The sequence below is a fragment of the Schistosoma mansoni genome, chromosome 4, assembly GCF_000237925.1.
Source record: "Schistosoma mansoni strain Puerto Rico chromosome 4, complete genome".
Classification (NCBI taxonomy): domain Eukaryota; kingdom Metazoa; phylum Platyhelminthes; class Trematoda; order Strigeidida; family Schistosomatidae; genus Schistosoma; species Schistosoma mansoni.
Genome location: NC_031498.1, coordinates 16111439 through 16131382, shown reverse-complemented (window position 1 = coordinate 16131382; position 19944 = coordinate 16111439). Strand labels below are relative to the sequence as shown.

At 35.0% G+C, this 19944-nt stretch overlaps 1 protein-coding gene across 1 annotated transcript in view; it reads right to left on the bottom strand.

Annotated features, from left to right (window-relative positions):
• The window catches only part of Smp_160700 (putative set domain protein), a gene marked incomplete at both ends in the record, with an annotated part of 34176 nt that overhangs the window by 1588 nt on the left and 12644 nt on the right, over positions 1 to 19944 (bottom strand). Inside the window, 10 exons of the mRNA XM_018796981.1 lie at positions 2085 to 2305; positions 2401 to 2798; positions 3974 to 4408; positions 5101 to 5345; positions 6809 to 7084; positions 8097 to 8220; positions 10554 to 10818; positions 10969 to 11041; positions 16113 to 16337; positions 17909 to 18379. Of these exons, the coding sequence (XP_018652068.1) occupies positions 2085 to 2305; positions 2401 to 2798; positions 3974 to 4408; positions 5101 to 5345; positions 6809 to 7084; positions 8097 to 8220; positions 10554 to 10818; positions 10969 to 11041; positions 16113 to 16337; positions 17909 to 18379 (2733 nt within the window). The remainder of the gene's footprint in view (positions 1 to 2084; positions 2306 to 2400; positions 2799 to 3973; positions 4409 to 5100; positions 5346 to 6808; positions 7085 to 8096; positions 8221 to 10553; positions 10819 to 10968; positions 11042 to 16112; positions 16338 to 17908; positions 18380 to 19944) is intronic.

Here is a 19944-nt window from a genome sequence, read left to right as displayed (position 1 = left end):
CTTCAATTGACTCATGCTTTCAACTATGCAAATACTAAATTTCCACAAAAACCCCCTTCAAATTATTATCTGTTAATTAGACAATATGTGCATCCGTTAATCGAAACTTGTTGATAAATTCAATAGTTATGTGAAGTTGATAAGCTTGTGGATAGTTGAAAATACAATCAACAATGAACAAACCATCCTAGAATACAACAAAGAAGTTGCCATCACGGAATTATATTGAGTCTGATTGTAATTTCTGCTGTCACAATATGCTTTGCAAAGCAGAAAATTATAAACAAGCAAGTTTTATTATTTGTATAAAAAAAATAAGTAATACAATTATACACATATAAACAGACATTGAAATTAGTCTACCAATCTCTAGTTGGTCTCAATAGTTCGATTTGGTGTTGTGTTTACACAATTTGAAAGACAGTCATTTTGCTTCGTTTCTAAACCACACGAACTAGTCGAATTATTACTATCATTGTTATTGGGCGTACTAATATCATTGCAATGTTTAGCTTGGGATATTGCTGACTGACGCAAAAGGCTTTGACGTCTTGTCACCATCAATCCTGAGGAGTGACTACCATTATTACCATCCAAATGATCTTGTGGCATTTCAGAACAAACATTTTTCTCACACTTACCAGATTTATCCGACGTTGATGACATTAGTAGATTAGGCTTCTTTTTCTTTAATACAGGTCGGTCGTGAACATTATTTATCAAGTCATGGTGAAACATACAAACGATCTGGAGTAATGGAAAAAAAAGATGCAACCACGTTATTATCATATACAGTTCTAGTGCATGATATAGTCGAAAAGAAAATCGCTAAAACGTTTTAATTTCTCAAGTGCTATATATATAATATCATACATTTAACGAAGAGTGAGAACTTTACTAATTTTCAAAGAATTACAGATAAACACAGTAGTGAAAAAGATTGATAAGTGATTAGACATATCGTGTTTCATGTTTCTTACGACGTCTTAGTCATTGTTGTGTACCATTTATGGGGATTACAAGTTTATCTTGGTCATATTTAGCAGATTTCTCATCACTGTTCTAGAAAAATTTCACGTGAAAACATTTCTACCCGATGGTGAACAATTTATACCCCGGACTATTTGTTGATACAATTTAACTTTCTACAAATAGTATTCATTAGTTTTTGCTGCGGTCAGTAATTTTAATTCTTGGGTAAGTTTCTTTCATAATGATGAAATATCATACGCATAGTTCCTTTTGTAAAAATGATGAAATAAACAAACGAACTACCGCTGACTCAGTGTTGAGTTATATTTGTCCAATAATTGCCCTTTTCACTACACCACTTGTCATGATTAAAAAAAGATCACATTAAAAATATGTGTAAACCTGGCCGTTGTCATGAAAACAATTTCTTCAGAAAGGAGTCTAACAAAACGAGGCATCTAACTTTATTGACCTCATGAAACTAGTTTATTCTGATGGGGAAGAATTTCTTTCAAAAATAATTTACCCCTTGACTTTACCCTAAATATGGGTGGTAGAGATTCTTTCACTTCGTACGATGAAGGTTCAGAAAACATATGTCTCCATTTACAAGGTATCAGTTATTCATATTGAGAGATGGAACATACGAAATGCTACTGTAGTAAACGAGAACTCAGGTGGAGAAAACCAATTTAACGTTTTATGCAAAATTACAGAGTGCGTTCGTAAAATATGAAAACCATACATGAAATACATTATTTGCACATCTTCCTTCAGTTATCCTTTACATGATTCTTTCAATTCTGTTGTTATTACAATCACTCTCTGTTCTCTTTAACTCGATCTTCTGCTGGTATGCATTCCACTTCCGATTGCTGCTATATACTACTTATATCTGTCAGCATAAGTAGCATGCACCACACTACGTCTAAGTGGAACTCTATTATTTTATTGATTTCAAAAGATAGTACTTGTTTTTTGTGATTAGCAGATATGAAGAAGACGGGAATATAATAATAATAATGTTGATGCAGACAATCAGCATTTTGAGTCTCAATTAAATTCAAATTTAAGGTTAAGAAAACATAATTCATGTTAAGAAATAAACTTACTCGAGCAAGGAGAGCGTAGAATTTTCCATTTTCTATAGGGTCAACATTATTTTCAGATCGATTGTTAGATAGTTTACGATTGCGTTTTGGTAGAACTGGAGGCAGAACAACAATACTACCTTCAACATGAGCCAGACAAAATGAAGATGGACATATGGAACAGAAAATATGAGAAGGACGACCGCATGCGTCACAATGGTGCCAGGGACAAAACCACTGACCTATAATAAGAATAAATATGGATAGTTGATGAGAGCAAATAAGAGATTCAATACAATATTTGTTGTAAAAAAAGTGGGAATCACATTAATCCTACCTTGAGGTGGTGTATCTAAATCAAGACAGAATAAATGATAAGCTTTAGAACAATCGTGTTTACTGCATAAAATTAGATCAGATGACTTGTACGATGTTTGATCTTCAGTGGTCGTAGAATTAGTAGTACTAATAAAAGTCAATGACTGTGTCTCGTTTCGATTGGTCAATGTAGGCGAACTGAGTCCATGTTGACTTTTGCTTGGTGAATGATTCACAACTGATGCAACTAAATCTTCTAGTTCACGCTTTAGTCCACGTTTACTTAGAGATTTACTCGATGACAATGAAGATGATGGTACAACAGTAGTATTAGTATGTGAAGAATTCGTTAGATTCAATGTCTCACTGAATAATGATAGTGATCGCTTTCCAACAGGAGCGTATTTTTCACCACACCTGTAAAATAGCATTGGAAACAACTTTTAATCAACGACTAGACAAATAGGTAGATGAATAGCAAATATCTTAATATTAAGTAAAGTATTCCTGGAAATAATTATTACTTTTAATTATAAAATAATATCCATACATATCGATAATACTTCATGAAAGTTTACCAGTGAGCTGTGCAAAGTTAAGGATTTTGACTTTGAACAAAATATGAAACAGAAAATTATGAATGAATGTTTTGATTAAAGGTAATAAGCATTCAAGTTGTATATCAAACACTGAATGATTGTGAAACTGGGCTGTTCATGATCTACGCAAAAACAGGAACCATTCACTAAAACATAATTTCTATGAAATGAGAAATCATTACTACCATAAGAGTAAGTGGGAAGTAGAGTTTCACTCAACTAATAGTTTCTAACATTATTGTAATTGTTAGAAAATTGATATTTAGTCTAGATATTTCTAGAGACTAAATTATTCCCAAATTACTACAAACGACTGCATGCTCACTGTAACACCAAAAATACTGATAGATCGATTTTAATTAATCAGCGCTGGTGGATGGGTGAAGAAGATAATAGGAATTTCTTGAGTCAGTTCCAAGTTTATTTTTATTTTCGTAAATTGTTATTACAGCTGTTTTGGAACACGTATGGTTTTCATCTGCGCCAAGATGAGTGGATCACAGTGATCAGTGTATTAGTTGTAAGCAAAGAAAAACGCAGCAACTTTCAAGGTAAAATCCTTATGTTTTCGCTTTAATGGTTACATTATGTATTCGATGAATCGCAGTAACCAATCATCGAGAATTAAGTGTAATCATGCTGTCTAGTCCCTAGAGCTGATTAAATTCTATTGATAAGGCCGAAATGTGGCCACTAAACTAAATAATTAAGTTTGTGTGTGTTTGGTGTTCGGAAGGAATCAAGGAACACTAGATAATATGACAGCAGTTACTACTTGGCAATGATTTATACAAGAGATCGGTTGAGACCTGTAGAGTTCAGTGGTAATATTATTATGACAATAAGTAGGGTGGTTTCGGATTCCTTTAAAGAGAATCAATCATCTTAAGAATCCAAACTACAATTTCACAGACAGGAAAAAAGTTTGAAACAAATCGAATATGAAGTATTATCACTTAAAATGAGAAAAATATCCCCATATATACTACCGACCGGAAACATTTAGTTTCGTGACGTCTATTCATATTCAAGGGACTATTCACATTGATCGAACCGTTTTTGTTATTGTTCACCAATGAAGTAGTAGATAGATTATGATTAGAAACTTTACTAGGACATATATCACGTCCATCTTTCACATAACTCTTATCAATATCGTTGGAGCGTGGATTTGTTTGAGCGGTATGACGTTTAGATGATCCACGACTAATATCTGTGTTAATTAGGGCATTTGATGAATTATTTGATTCACCATAATGAGATGAGTTGCCACCAGCTTGTCCATTACCATTATTATTATTTGATGATTCTGAACGTGCACCAAGAAAACCAACACAATTTGACGCACCACATCGACAATTCAAACGTTCTTGACCCAATGCAACAAAATTATAGTTGAATGTTAACTCTTCACCAACAGATATATCTCTAAAATGAATCGTATGAAATAGACGAAACAAAACAACACAGGTATTAGTATGCTATTTTTCCTTCTAATGATTTTCTATTCTAGATTTCGCTAAATAATACTACTGATGACGTAATCGAAAACATGGTGAAATCTTATCGTTTATTCAATTACATTATATATGTCTAAGAATCTTTAAGAGTTGTGCATTTTTCAAGTTCCGAAGAATTTCGTTACTGACATTCAATTTTGGAGTATATATATGTACATAAATTTCATTATAAAATATAGGGATTGGTTCAAATGTAATGAAAAATCAAGTATTTTTTCGGAGCTTCAATCATGATTTTTGTGAGAAATGATAATTTTGTAGATTACTACAACCTCAACTATCAATAATAGTAACAGTAAAAATCATAATAATATTAATGAGGAAATTAATCGATTCTTTTGACGAAATTGCACAACATTACCCTTTTACGATTTCAAAATTAGCTAGTAAGAACGAAGATTCCTTGTTGTCAAAAGATGAAGTGTGGAAATATGCTAAACTGTACTTGTTTATATTAAACAGAATGATAACTGTGTACAGCTCAGTATAGTTGACTCAGCTGACACATAAATACAGAGACATGGAAATAAAATAAGCGAATGAAAATATTACGAACAACAGAAGAGAAACTGGTGAATAATAAAAGAAGAAACAACTCACCTGACAGCAAATAAACCAATTCTATTATCTCCATTAACAGTCCATTTTTGTGTATTCAGATTTGGATCACATGAATGATTCATAAAACGGCTTAAATTACCTTTCGGTCCAGCATCAATAATACGTTGACTATCTAATTTCATCATATAATAATTAGTAATATTATTTTCATGAGCAAATCTTAGACGTCGATTAGCTTCATCTTCATCAATTAAATCACCAATATATTCATTGACAAATTCACCCTAGAATAAAATTAAAGTATTTTAGCCGAAAAGCAAAGAAATTTGATTTGATGGAGAAGATTTGCAACTGAAGTAGATACTTTAGTGTTGTTGAATTGTCTGAGCTAATAAGATTTAATGGCGGAGCTTCCATTGATAAGTCGATCAAAACTTACAAAAATCGTTTCAGTAGGACGACAAATATCAAAACAGAACTTAAGATAACAGGTGATAACATCAGTGGTGTTTTTCAGTGAGTCATCTGCAGATAATTCCCCGTTAGCCGTACGAAACATGTTTTTCAGATTTTGTATACTTTCTTCTGAGTAATTCCTATATGTGACTTTTTGGTCTGGTGTAAGGGTGTACTTTTTCTATGTTTTCCATATAATTTAGGTAGAACACGAATTATACAGTGATTCGAACTAGACAATAGAGCACGTTTACGAGTTACATATGTACCCACATTAATAATGAAAAACGACGTTTAAATGAGCATCCAAAGGAGTAGGAAAATCTACTACATTTAGGTGACCTAGTGATGTAAGAAAGCTACAGTCACACGAATTGAAATCACCACATACAATCAAAAGTGAACCACTGAAGGCAGTAACAACGAATTCAGTGAATCCATTAGCGAAAACAGATAGCGCACAGGATATGCAATCTGGAGTCATGTAGATGTTGGTAACATAAAAATGTTTGTATTCATTCAGGTGTTTTGGACGGCATCTCAAACTTAGACAGTCCATAAAGTCATTTGAAAACTTAAAGCAAGCAAAAATAGATCGACACCAGTTAACGTTTACAAACGTAGCTACACCGCCGCCACACACCTCTTTTTATTGCTTGATCGATCCTGACGATAGATATTGAAATCACGTAGTGATACTAAGCAATCGTCCTGTAAATCAGTTAACCAAGATTCTTGAATTGTGATGACGTTGCAATTATGATACATGTTTTGACATAGTAGGAATTGGAGATAGTCCACCCTGTTAATTAGTGATCGGCCGTTAGGATTTAGCAGCTCGAAAATCGACATTTGATTAATGTTCATTCTCTTTAATGCATATTGCTAACCACCACGATGTCTCTTATTGTTCTTTTTTGTAATTTTTGCAGCGAAAGGACGTAAGCTTTTCATAAACGCGCCTGTATAGGCTATGCGATTAATAGACATAATGAGGTGTTAAAACAAAATAAAAAAGCAGACAAGTTGTTGAAATATTTAGATGGCAGAACCAGGTAGCCCAGATATTCAAGCAGGCCAACTGACTTGGTATAGTCATATCTGGTGCCTCAAACAGAAGTAGATATAGTGAATTTTAAACCTATGACTTACTGGCTGGAAGTCGAACGCCTTAATCACTAGGCCACCACTTCACAAGTTACGTAATAGAACATTTAGGCTATAAACGTAATGAAAACTAAAAGTTTAAAAATGATAAGCCTAGACTGAAAAAATAGAACATAATACATACGGCACGAATAGCAATCATAGTCTTTAATCCCCAACCTCGCTGATCACCAGTCCAGAAAGGTCGTTGAGGAGGATAAAGACGTTTTGTAAAACGTTGATTACGGCAAGCATCACCATTTGGGCATATACTGGGTAAACATTCATAGTGCAATTCACGATTAATACAGTTACTAGATGGTCCACAAGGGTCTTCTGAATTTGGTTTACATTCACAACGAGGAGCTTCACTTGGATCTGTAAGACGATAAATTCGAACAGAGCCAAGTGGCCAGTTTACCTACATGAGAAGTAATCATAAAACGAAGAGTAACAGTCAAATATACATATAATTATATGCCATTTAGAAATAACAATTCATATTGAATTCATATGACAATTAACACAACACATAAAACTAACTATTCACAATAAAACACAGATTTCTTATTACAAGTCTCATACACATGTGCCCGAACATTCTCTTAATGAAAAGTGAATTAGAGCTATTCACATGATGGAAACAAATTGTCAGTCATTTTTTTTTTACAGAAAAACACATAAATACGAATAATTCATTTCATTTGATTAAACATAACAAATTGCTTTGAATAAATGTACAAAACATGGACACAATAATAACACAGTTAACTAGAGACTTAATGTTGACTTATTAAAGTAGTATGAATAATATGGATTGGAAATTAAAGCATTAGAAAATAACATGAAAAGTCAAGTAAGCATATAAAATAATTATCTTGATATCAAAATTAACGTTGAATATGTACTGATTGCCGAATGTTTTGGTTTGATTATATGGGTGTCATATTTTGTTTCATTGTTATGCCACTGTTCATTAACAACTATCTCTTCATGAAATATTGATACTACATAGAGAAATGTTTCATTGTATTAGAGGTACGTTATAAGTGATTAAAAATAACCTAGGAAGTTTATGAGAATCAGCAAGATTCTTATTATTCTATGTTGTATTCCAACTTATAAGTTATTGATATATTTCGTGTTAGTTTTCTTGTTTTCATACTAATTATCTAATGTTTGTTTCCTTTGAAATATCTTGGGATTTATTATTTTTCAGTCGATTTTACAATAGGAGCTGTCATTTTGGAAGGATGTCAATCTATTAATTAGTTAATTGGTTTTGATAACCGATACACCAACTTCTAATCGGAAAGAATAACATTTTATGGGATTTCAGTCCTGACGTTTTTGTGCGTCACTTTAATTGGTCAAGATAACACTGAATATATTCTACGATTTGATTATAATAATAGTGTTGTTATAATACATACCTTTATTGGTTTATAATAATCTGGACGTCGTGTTCTACCCAGAAGTTCGGAAAATTTTTCATGCCTTTTAAGATAACCACGAGCAGCTTGTTTTAATGCAGCATTGTATATAAATTTTTTTCGTCTAACTACAGACGGTGGTGTACGTGGATTTGGTGTTGAATTGATAGAATTTTCATCATTTAAACAGTTATTCGCACGTGGTCTTAAGCATAAATTACGCGATAAACGACTAGATGACTTGCAAGTTGATCCAGTGGGAGATTCCATTGGATTACTGTTTTCATTACAACTTGTATTATTACTTTTACCACTATTATTATTGTTTTCCTCAATAAGTAAATTGCTTGAATTTAATTCCAACAATGGATCTTCATCTTCTCCATCATCATCGTCACCGTCATTATGACGACGACTACGATTGGTACGCTGTTTTGTGTGGTATTTTTTGAGAGTAACATCCCCTTCTCTTTCTGGTTCCGTAGAGTCATCATCATCGGAGCTTCAAATTGAGAAAAAAAACAAGAACACTAGAAAGAATGTTGAACGAACCAATTCGATTTAGCGTAAAGACTTTTGGATGTTTGCATGAAATTCGTTTACATAAATAGTTGAATAGCACTTTTACATTAAAGCCGATGTAACTTCGTGACAAAAACTCGTACTCTAATCTCATAACCTTATTTTGACACTATTAAGTGGTTGGAGATTTCAGGGCCACTTAAAGGTCACCTATAAATTATGGTCTCACAGGAAAGGTAGTTAGAAATTCTGAGAACTTTGAAAAATATCTGTGTATCTGATAAGACACTAGTCATTAACAATTTACAAGATACTATTATGAATATATTAAACAGTAAATCATAAGTATCGAGACTAAAAAGAAACTATGAATAAAGTTTTCATAATAAGATGAGAATTTCATTTCATATCATCAAAGCCACATCACTAAAACTCTTGATCAATATGCAATTTCAACGCTTTTCCGGTATAACTGTTTACCTTATAGTAATTAAATTACCAGTAAGTGTACTAGCACATAACTTCGAGCGATAATCCCCGAGGTTCCAGTGAGATGTCGTAACCATTGAAATTCGACTATCTCTGGAATGAGGTATTTATCTGCTTATAACATTGGATGATGATAGCGCGATTGACTGAGGTAAGCAACGCACGTTAGTGGACGTCACTTCAATGATACACAGGTTAAATGCTCATCGATCTTGTCATATTCGAACGAAGAATGAATTAATGGTAACTGTTATGAGTTATTTATGTACCATTATTACATACATTCTTATTTCCTTTATCATAAGCCTTCATTTGACCTATTAACTGTTTTATGATCTACCACTCTTAAGTTATTCCCAATCTACTAGTTACAGTCTCTCACACAGTCACTTTTGGCCTGATCTTGTATAATTAATATTTTTCATTTCATGGTATGATGCAGTCTAGTCTATTTGTATATAAACCACGTGTGTCTAAAATATACGATTCATACAGTGGAGGTGGATATTGTGTTCTGGACTCAACGGGGAGGGGTAAGCGAGTTGACTCAAGGCTGCTGGTACTGGTTGACGTGTAATTGGTTTATCACGGGGACGAGGTCATGGAGGTTAGTATTCTGAGTGGCAATCTTGTCACGTGATATTTGATGGGCTATAGGACATAACAGATTCCTCGCCACGTTGTGGATGTGCGCTGCTGAGGAGTCACATACTAGGACGAAACAGCTCTCTAGTGCTTCCTGGCTTTCAATGACTGTCTAACAAAGTTAGTCTGTAATATGAAACTTCAAATCCAACAATCTTCACAGCATAGATTAACAACTCGTAGAGCAATTAAACACAAATAGTCGATGAAAAAGGAGATCAAAATACTAGCTGATTGTATAACCACCTGCTCAGTAAACCTATGTTTTGAACTTGATTTTCGAAAGTAGTGAAAATGAAACCTTGATAAGACCCTTCTTTACTTATCACTTCTTGAATTTCAGCTATTAACTCAAACAATGATAATTTATTATTACCATTATTATTTGGAACACAGATTTGGTGCACTATTGATATCAAGAGATGAACTGCTTAAGGAAATAAAACAACAACCATATCAGATGTATACATAAAAAGCGAAAAAAGAATGAATGATCCGAAAGGTAATTGGTATATAGCGTATACTTCAAACCTAGACACTACTTTCCATTTTCAGTGAATATTGAAAAAAAAGAAGAAAACTACAACATAAATGTCACATTTAGGATGTTGAGATGAATCCACAAGTGTTAGCTGTATGGCGACTATCTTTTGTGTGAATATGTTATCATAAATAAAAATTATTTCTGAACTGATTAAATATCCAGAAAAAAATTTTAAAATTATATCTAGAGAATCATTCCATTATTATCTGAATAATTCGCATAAAGTTTCAGAAGTGTAAAATTACTAATCAACTTACCTAGAACTGTGAGATCCACGTTTATCATCACCTTCTTCATATGGAAATAATCTAGCACGTGTAGTCCATAAATAAACAGGACGTGAATGTCGATGAGACAGGCGGCCAGTTAAACCAAATAATCGAACAAGCACTGAACCAAGTATATGGTTAAATGAATGTGATGTTGGACTAGTTGTTGGTTGAAAATTAATTGTAACAGCTTGATTTTCAGATTGCACATGACACTGACTTGTTTGTAAATGTCTTGGATGTACTAATTCTCCTGGCCACCAATACATACCAGCAGTAAGTGACGCATAATCATTCGAACGGACTGTTCCTGATAAATTAAACGGAGATAGACGATGTGAATTATATACACCAGACAATTTTAAAGAACGCTGATGGTAGAGCTGCAAACTTGGTGGTAGACGAGCCCATACAATCTCGCCGTAACGTAACATGCGTCCGTTTGTACAGTCTTCACAGATAAATTTATCAGGGACCTAAACATATTGAAAAAGATCTTATCTTTCAGTTATATTCTGTTAAAGGAGTCACTGAATAGAATAAGCTGATAAGAACTACGTAGCCTCATTTGGTTATACAGTTAACAACCATTAGAACAGGGTTTAAACTCATTCAATTTTGATAAAATGTACAACAGATGAAACACAACATTTATGTGATTATTAGGATTGCTCAAGTATTGACAAACGCCTAATCTAGTTTGCATAAATAGATACAGTATTAGGTTAAACAATATGTTGATAATGTATTAGTTTAGAGTCTAAATCCTGGTTCACGACGCGCAATTCTGACTAGCGTTGAGGATGGTTGAAAGAAAGTGAGGGGCAGCTAAACCGAAACGTGGCATCAGTCCACAAAGTCACTAACTTCTAGTCTGAGTCATGTTGGTAGATGCTGACTACTTGGTTGGGGCTCGTGCGACTATCATAATCAATGGTTGGAGACTGAGTGACATAACTCAGAATCAATTACCATGGCGTAGGTGTATACACTCTTTGTCTTCTCTCAAACCGTGAGATTAAAATTACTTTATACCTTTATTTCTATGAACTAATTCTTTCTTCCTGTATTATATCCTTATATACAATCTTTCTTTTATATATTACTATTATTGAAGTAACTACTTCAATGAATTCGGTGTTCAACTTGTTGTGCTGATGAGGTGTGGGAACGTGGACCGATGCATGTATGTGCCTGGTCCTACGTTGCGACTGATTGACTGAATGGTTCGAATGAATCTTAACTGTGCTTCAATGATTTGGGAACAGGCAGGATGGACAAAACCACATATATACCATTATTTATCTTTGCTCTGAAACCAAGTTAAACGTGTTTCAAAATGCATGTCTAACCAAAACACAGAACGTTGAATCTCATATAAAATGTATCTACTTCACTGATCAAATCTCGATAGGATAGGGACAAAGTAATTCAATTACCATGTGAGGGATCGGGATGCTCATTGTCAAGGAGTACCATACTAAGACGAAACAACCATCCAGTGCATTCAGGTTTCTAATGGTGGTTTAAAGTTGATTGGCTTATGATCTTGCAAAATTTTTAAACTATTACTTACAAAAATGACTAACGAAATCATGAATAGAAGCAAGCTCAGAATGCAGTCAGGACGACAGAGAATTTATCTGCTGACGATAAACCAACGGTCTAACCCGGCCTGGTTTCCGATAGTTTTCCAGCTGTGTAGTGAAGATAATCCTAAAAAAATATTCAAACCTCTTTATGAAGCATGGGAAATTTACAATTGTGTATTCCATTCGGGATTTCTCGAAGTTCTAGTGGAATGTGGTGGTACCTATTTCTTCAGCCAAGTAGACAGTCGAAGACTGTAGTCTATGGATAAAACTGGTTGAAAAATACGCCACATAACATATTAATCTGGACAGAAAATGTATACCACTGATTCAGGTATCTAAAAGCACAATGTGCAATATAAGACCTGGTTGTAGGCTTAATCTTATGCTTGTAGTGTCGGTTGCTATGTCAGCCCATACAGCTTATTCTAGCTTCCACACAAGACAATTTATTCATTCTTCCTGAGTCACATTTTGACCTTATTAATTATTCGCTAATCAACCTTGACTGTTTTTATGTGAGCGTATGTGTGTGCACTTCTTATCCTATACACCAAATGTCTGTAACTTATTTTTGTGTAACTATGAATATTGATTAACGCTTGATTAAATCGAGTTGGATCACACGTCTTCCCTACTGCGAGTCTTTTCTCTTCACTTTGTTCCTCTGATTGTTTGTCCAGATCAATGAGTGTACAACATATACGCATTCGAAAATCCATTCCCGTATTTGGCTTATTTAATTCCTTTATTCACTAACGCGGATTAAATCGATAATTATATACGAGGATTGGCGATACATATATTTGAACAGCAATCATTAACGCGATCTAAATGGAGCCAGATTTGAGGCTACAAAATGCTGTGGGGTCTTGGATATGTACTGTTGAGTAGTTCAAAATAAGGTCGAAATAGCCATGCACTAGTTTTTTTTCCAATTATTTGTCAGATAATCTTATTTTGTAACTAAAACCATCTTAAAACTACTCAGTTTAAATAAACAATGAACTTACAGGTTAACCAACGTGCTTTTAGAGAGTTCTATTTAACAAAGCTATAAATTTATCTACAGAGAACAGTTGCTTCCATCATTGTGTTCAGAAAATTAATTATAACCTAAGTAAGCAAATCACTGGAATAACCGTAAGATAAACGAAAAAATATGGGCATCATAGGATGCAAATTTAAACGACACTATGTCAATATACCCAAATTGTTATGATTAACATCAATTATTTTCTCGGTCATCACTCGACCGTAGCTGCTACCTTGACGTGGTGGTCGGGGTTTCCTGTCGTTATGACCCAACCAAGCCATATTGGCTGAAACATATGTTCCTGTAGGTTCCACCATGCTAGAAGGTCGATTGGAGAACGGTGAGACTAAAAGCAGCAACTCAAGGTCTGAGCGCGAAGTTGTACTGCCGACTGTAGAGGGGTATGACAGCAGTAAGGTGTTTCCCTTGGACAACCAGCATCTGCAGCGATGCTGCCTCCTCACAAGGAAGGAAGGGGTTAGAAAAGGTCAACCCTAAAAATGCACACCTCGCCTTATCCCACGGATTTCCGTCTCCGGCGGTAAGGCTTTCTGAAGAATGGAGCTAACACGTTAAAAATTTCCCACAGAAGTGCTGTACATGACCAGTCTCAAGTAGTTGTCCCTTGGGCGGTCACGCTCCCAGGTCGTTAAGACCAACACTAATACAACTTTCTTTTCAGGTTCCTCAAGAACTACCCTTCCACGGTGTGGGCGACCGGGAAGTGATATCAGCCCTCATACCTATAACACACACGAGGCCAAGTTCGTCACAATCAAATCCTTCCTACACCGCCTAATAACTTTCTTATCTCCACGACTAACCCTCCTTACGTCCCTTTATCACCCCGCACCGCTAATGCAAACGATTCGAGTACACGGAACGTTAATCCTGTTCTCCTGAAACCACGTTCTAAACTATATGTAGGAGCTTTTAACGCCCGAACATTTTGCCGAATAGGACAACAGGCCTCATTAGTTAGGACTTTAGAATCTCGCATCATCGATGTGTGCTGCGTCTCCGAAACGCGCATACAAGATCCGAGTAGCGTCATTCATTTGACCTCACCACATCAAAATAAAGAACCAACTCGATTCACACTTCGTGTATCTGGAAGCCCTGATGCTGCTTCCCGTGGCCTCGCTGGTGTGGTTATAGCATAGAGTCCTAGGGCAGAACTAGCTCTTTTAGACTGGATCCCGATAGACAGTCGCTTGTGTGCTGTCCGACTAGACGGAACAATAAGGACTCGGAAAGATAAGGACACTTGTCGTTGCCTCTTCGTCGTCTCTGCCTACTCTCCCACTGACTGTAGCTCAGATGATGAAAAAGATGAGTTTTACGGAAAGCTTTCCGACCATCACCGGAAAGCTAGGCGCTCTGATGTAGTAATAGTGGCTGGTGACTTTAATGCTCAAGTAGGTAAACTAGGCGAAAGGGAAAGACACCTGGGTGGATCTTATGGTGTCGTGGCTCAAAGAACAGAAAATGGAGACCGTCTGTTGCAGCTATGTTCAGATAACCGCCTGTTTCTTGCAAATACTAACTTTAAGCACAAGGAAAAGCATCTTTCGACATGGCGACCCTAGAATTCGTCCCAACGTTGGACCCGACTAGATCACATCGCTATCAGCCATCGATGGAGGGGCTCGATAGAAGACTACCGCTCGTCCTGAAGCACATACTTAGATTCAGATCATGCTCTAGTGCGAGCACGTATCTGTCTGCGTCTTACTGGATGTAGGAAAGACGCTGCAAGGAAACCTTTTAGGGTTTTACCTAACGATAAACAAGCTAAGAATATATTTCAGGAACAACTAGAAAAACAGTTAGGCGGCCATGTAAGTTGTGCCCACCACGAGGCAGCGTGGAATGACATCCGAAAAGCTGTAGAAACAGCAGTGATATCCGCTAGTAAGGTAAACCATAAGGTCAAGGAGAAACAATGGATTTCGGCAGCGTCTACCGCACTAATGGATGCTCGTAAACTCATCCCATCTGGCTCTGAACATAACGAAGAGCGGAGTCAGCTTAAGCGCAGGCTAATAAGAAGCCTGCGCAATGATCACGAACAGTGGTGGGTAGCGAGAGCAAGAGAGATGGAAAAGGCAGCGGCAATAGGTAACAGCAGACAGCTATTCAGACTTGTTAAAGAAACCGGTATTAGGAACCCAACTATCAGTGAAACTATCTCAGATAACGATGGACATATCATTCATTCTTAATCCAGGAGATAGGATCGATGGGCAGAACACTTTAGGGATCAGTTCAACTGGCCTTCAGTCATACTTCGGTTTCCCACGATCCCCAGTCGACTGAATGGCAAGTTAATGTAAGTCCTCCAACTCTTTACGAGGTTGAAAAAGCTATAAGAAATCTGAAGCGAGGGAGAGCAGCAGGCGCTGACAGGTTTACTCCTGAGATTTTTAAGGATGGAGGTCCAGTATTAGCAGCGAGATTGACTGAGGTCTTAGGTAGGATCTGGGAACTAGACGTAATTCCATCTGACTGGTCTCAATCACTGATTGTGAGAGTTTATAAGAAAGGGCAAAAGTTCTCTTGTGAAAATCACAGAGGAGTCGGTTTGTCTATTATAGTGTCTAAAATATTAGATTTAATAATATTTCGACGCCTAACTAAAGCTTGTGAAGAGCAGACTAGAGAAAACCAAGCTGGTTTCTGGCCTGAACGTGGTTGTATAGTGAACTTATCTGCTCCATTGCAACCCATTCTAATACATGTTACCTAACGTCTCCAATCACTAGTTACGATAATCGCCCTGAAACCGGCCACGTACTGTGCATCTAACTAAACGGCTTAGTTTAACAACCAATTACTGTACGGAATGACTCCACAATACTACAATGAGAGGAAATAAACACACGACAATAAAGACGAAATGAATTACAAAATATCTACCTCGTCAATTTTAAGACATTCTTCATGAAATGAAGCTGGACAACTTTCACAACAAATAATACGTCCACCTTTCGAACAGATAAAACACCAGGATACATTAGTTGGTCGAAACATATTCAACAGTCCTGATGATGGTAATTTAAGTTGGATATTTGGAGGTGAAGTATACAATTTGCATTCATCTTGTAATGCATGTCGTGGACAGATTATTAAATTAGGAGCAATCTATGTCAAAGAAAGGAAGATATTTTAACTGCAATACCAAGAAAGAGAAAGGTTGTAAAACATTTTTATAGTTTGGGAAAGAAATGTGTATGTGACTTATAGGTTCTATAGTTATCAAACGGGAGCAATTAATGAAAAAAACATAGTCCAGTGATTAGATGAAATAAAGCACAGGAAAACATGTTACTTGTCTGTCTTTAACAATCCTTAAACAAACTTCCAGCTTTCTCATACATTCGGACATATGCATCCCCACACGAATGTTATAACAAAACAAACAAAACTAAGAGAAGTATTTCCTCTTTGTAATACGTAAGATAATTTGGTGATGTAGTTGACTACTTAAAAATATATGAACCTCTCACTTAAGAAAAAGTACTATTACATCATAAGTCTATTATGTCACTAAATGACTACAGACTATGAATAGTGTGTAGGTGTCATTAACAAGGGTCGACTTGATTATTTCAAATAGATTGAGTATTGGGTAGATTGCTATTGATAAAAAAGCATGTTTGTAATAACCCAACGATTAGAGCAATTAAATGTTTTATGACTCAGTGTGTAATTTCTTCAGAAAATTCCGACGCCTTTTTCAACCATTTCCAGCTTCGATAACCAGGTATTACTTCCTGATGCACACACTCGACAATTATGAATAATAATTAGGTTTGATTTTTTAAAATAACTCAAATAACGTACAGCATAAATGAGAAGTTTGTTTCAATGAAACATTTAATATGGTGTTATTTCTATTACCATTATTAAACAAGAATGTCAGAGTTAACAAGACACCTATCAATTGTTACTGTAGACAGTGAGATTATTAGAACTAACAGTGTTCGCGACTTATCCAGTTCTGACATATTTGGACAAACTGAGGAGGGGGGTCATCTGGCTGCTCAGGATTATGTAATATATATATATATATATATATATATATATATATATATTGCTGATTGGTAATTCAACAGCTGTATATATTATTTCATGAATAAAGTCAAAATAAGGCTTGATAAACATTTGTGTCTTCTTGAAACGTAATCGACGAACTGTTGAGTTAGTGATCTAAAACCCAGCGGTTTGAATCTAGTTCAGTCTTAGACTTTCTTACCATCCAAAACTTTTGAAATTCTCGTATACGATACATTTGATGAGGATGTATATAAATCCATATTGTGACTTAGCTGCAAATATTTCGAACTAAGTGTCATGGATTCCTATCATGTGCCGAAATAAATGTTAAGGTTACAGAAATCCTACTTTGCTATCTACCAGAATGAACTTGACAATTAAAAAGAAAATAGGAAATCACATAAAACGACAGTCTGTCTATAATCATTTCGAAAAGATAAAACATCGCATTGAGTAAAATGACAGCGGATTTTTGCCTCATACACCATAAATACTAAAAGTTATCCCTCCTTTTAGGAGTGTAAACAAATAGAGTTAAATTCTTTAAAGATATTTATCAACTCAATAAACAAATGAACGGTGAAATATTAAAAAAAAGCAAAAAACTATTTGAATACACTATACACTCAAATTATACCGATAAAAAAAATACTAACTTCTTTACTCCCAGCTGGTAAACACCAGTCTCCTGGATGATAAGCAGCAGGACACATAACACAACGAATGAAATGAGGAGAAGGTCGTGGCATAGTACCAGGTGTTTCAGCTGAACAAGCTAAGCAAGTATGTGCAGGACAAGTAAATGAGCCGGAACGTCCTTCTCGGACTACAACAGCAAAAGGTGGTTTACGAAGACAACTAGGGTGATACCATCGTCGACAAGCTCGTACTGAACAACGTATCATTTGATCACCACTTCGAGGTAATTCAGATTTACTTGGCTCAGATATTAATTGGATATCCTTTTGGTGTGAATTATTGTCAGTAACACCATCTTCAATTTTTATGTTTACTTCAGAGATATTTTTATCAACGACAGATGAATCTGAAGTTGCATGATCCACAGAAGGAGTTTCTGAACAACTGGATCCTTGAAGTGTTAATAGATGAGGATCTGGATGGGTAAGCTAAAATAAGGACCAATAAAAATCCAAGTTTAAAAAGGAGAGATATAGGACAACCATGTATATATATCAAACTTAAGAGTAGTGCTTTGTTCATATTTTATGATAACAAATCTACAGTAAGCAATTAATATATTTGTTGAGCCCTGTTCTTGAATAGTTAGACACAGAACTGCAAACTGCTTCCTGATTGCCAGAAATCACTTAAACTCTGAATAGGAAAGACAACATGCAGGAAGTATGAAAAGGAGATTTACTTCCACCTGGTATTCATAAGATGCACGTATTTGTTGTACAAATAGCTTTAATTGCAAATCGTGATAAACAAGATTAGACAGCAAATAAATAGTTATTAATACGTATTCTAACTGAGACTATGTACAATAGAGAAAAATTAAAACGCAAGATGCATAAACAAGTGTTATAATAATATTTAGAACATAAAACATCAGTTACAGGTTTGTTCATTGATAGTATGACCAGATTATTGAAGCATTTTTCTTTTGTGAACAGGTTATACAGATGATTCATTAATTGCGTTGTAAGATCGAAATCTCTTAGTCTAACAAATGTCATGGAAGATAACAATTATGAATATGTAAGTAATAACGTATGCGACAGTAGTTAGTTAATCAAAGCACTATAATTTAAACCACTAAGCTGAATGTTTAAACCTCGCAGCATCTACTTTGAATTGAACGACATCGTAGTACCACTGGCCTCCATAATAAAAGCATGTCCCAATGTTCAGTAAATAAACATGGTGGATAAGTTAGATTAATGATGTAAGTCAACAAAAATACAATAGTAACTTGAAAAGAAAACAGTAAGTGGATATAATCTATACATACGGAAATTTCAATATTTTAATTACTATACCAGGAAACTAAATTAACATAGATTTTTTTGTTGGATAACTGATTATGGTACAAATCCGTCATCTATACACAAACTAGGATACTTGGCTACATGTAACGCTCATTAAAAGAGTTCCAGTGATATTACTTAACAGTTTGGATAACAATGGGAAAAAAGTGGTCCAAAAGCCGACTGACTAAAAGTTAAGTATTTTCGTAGTTGAAATCATGGGTCTACCCAAGTGTATGAACTTCATATATAAATGCAAAATAAAAACTATCGTTGAAAACTGAGCTTTCTTAAAGACATTTTTCTTTCACGGACATAATAAAGATATTTATATGTAATAGATGCTGGACTTTGATAAGTTAGATGAATTATGAAGTCAAAACTTTTCTTCTTCGTCTAGATTAGGTCATTTATGTTCATCATTAGGGACGTTAACACATGTATTATGAATGGAGAAAACTTTTAATTTAGCGGAAACCAGTTGTACCACTAATAAATAGATAACATAAATATAACAAGGCCTAGAGAAGAAAAAGAACAAACGAGCAAATATCGAATTGAACTTACATAACAAATAAAACACTGTCTTAATCCAGCTAAACAGAGATTACACACTGGATTAGGTTGTAGTGAATCATTATTTGTTACAGATGCTACTGTTAGATCTTTTGTCGTTGAATATTTAATATCTTTTATATTAT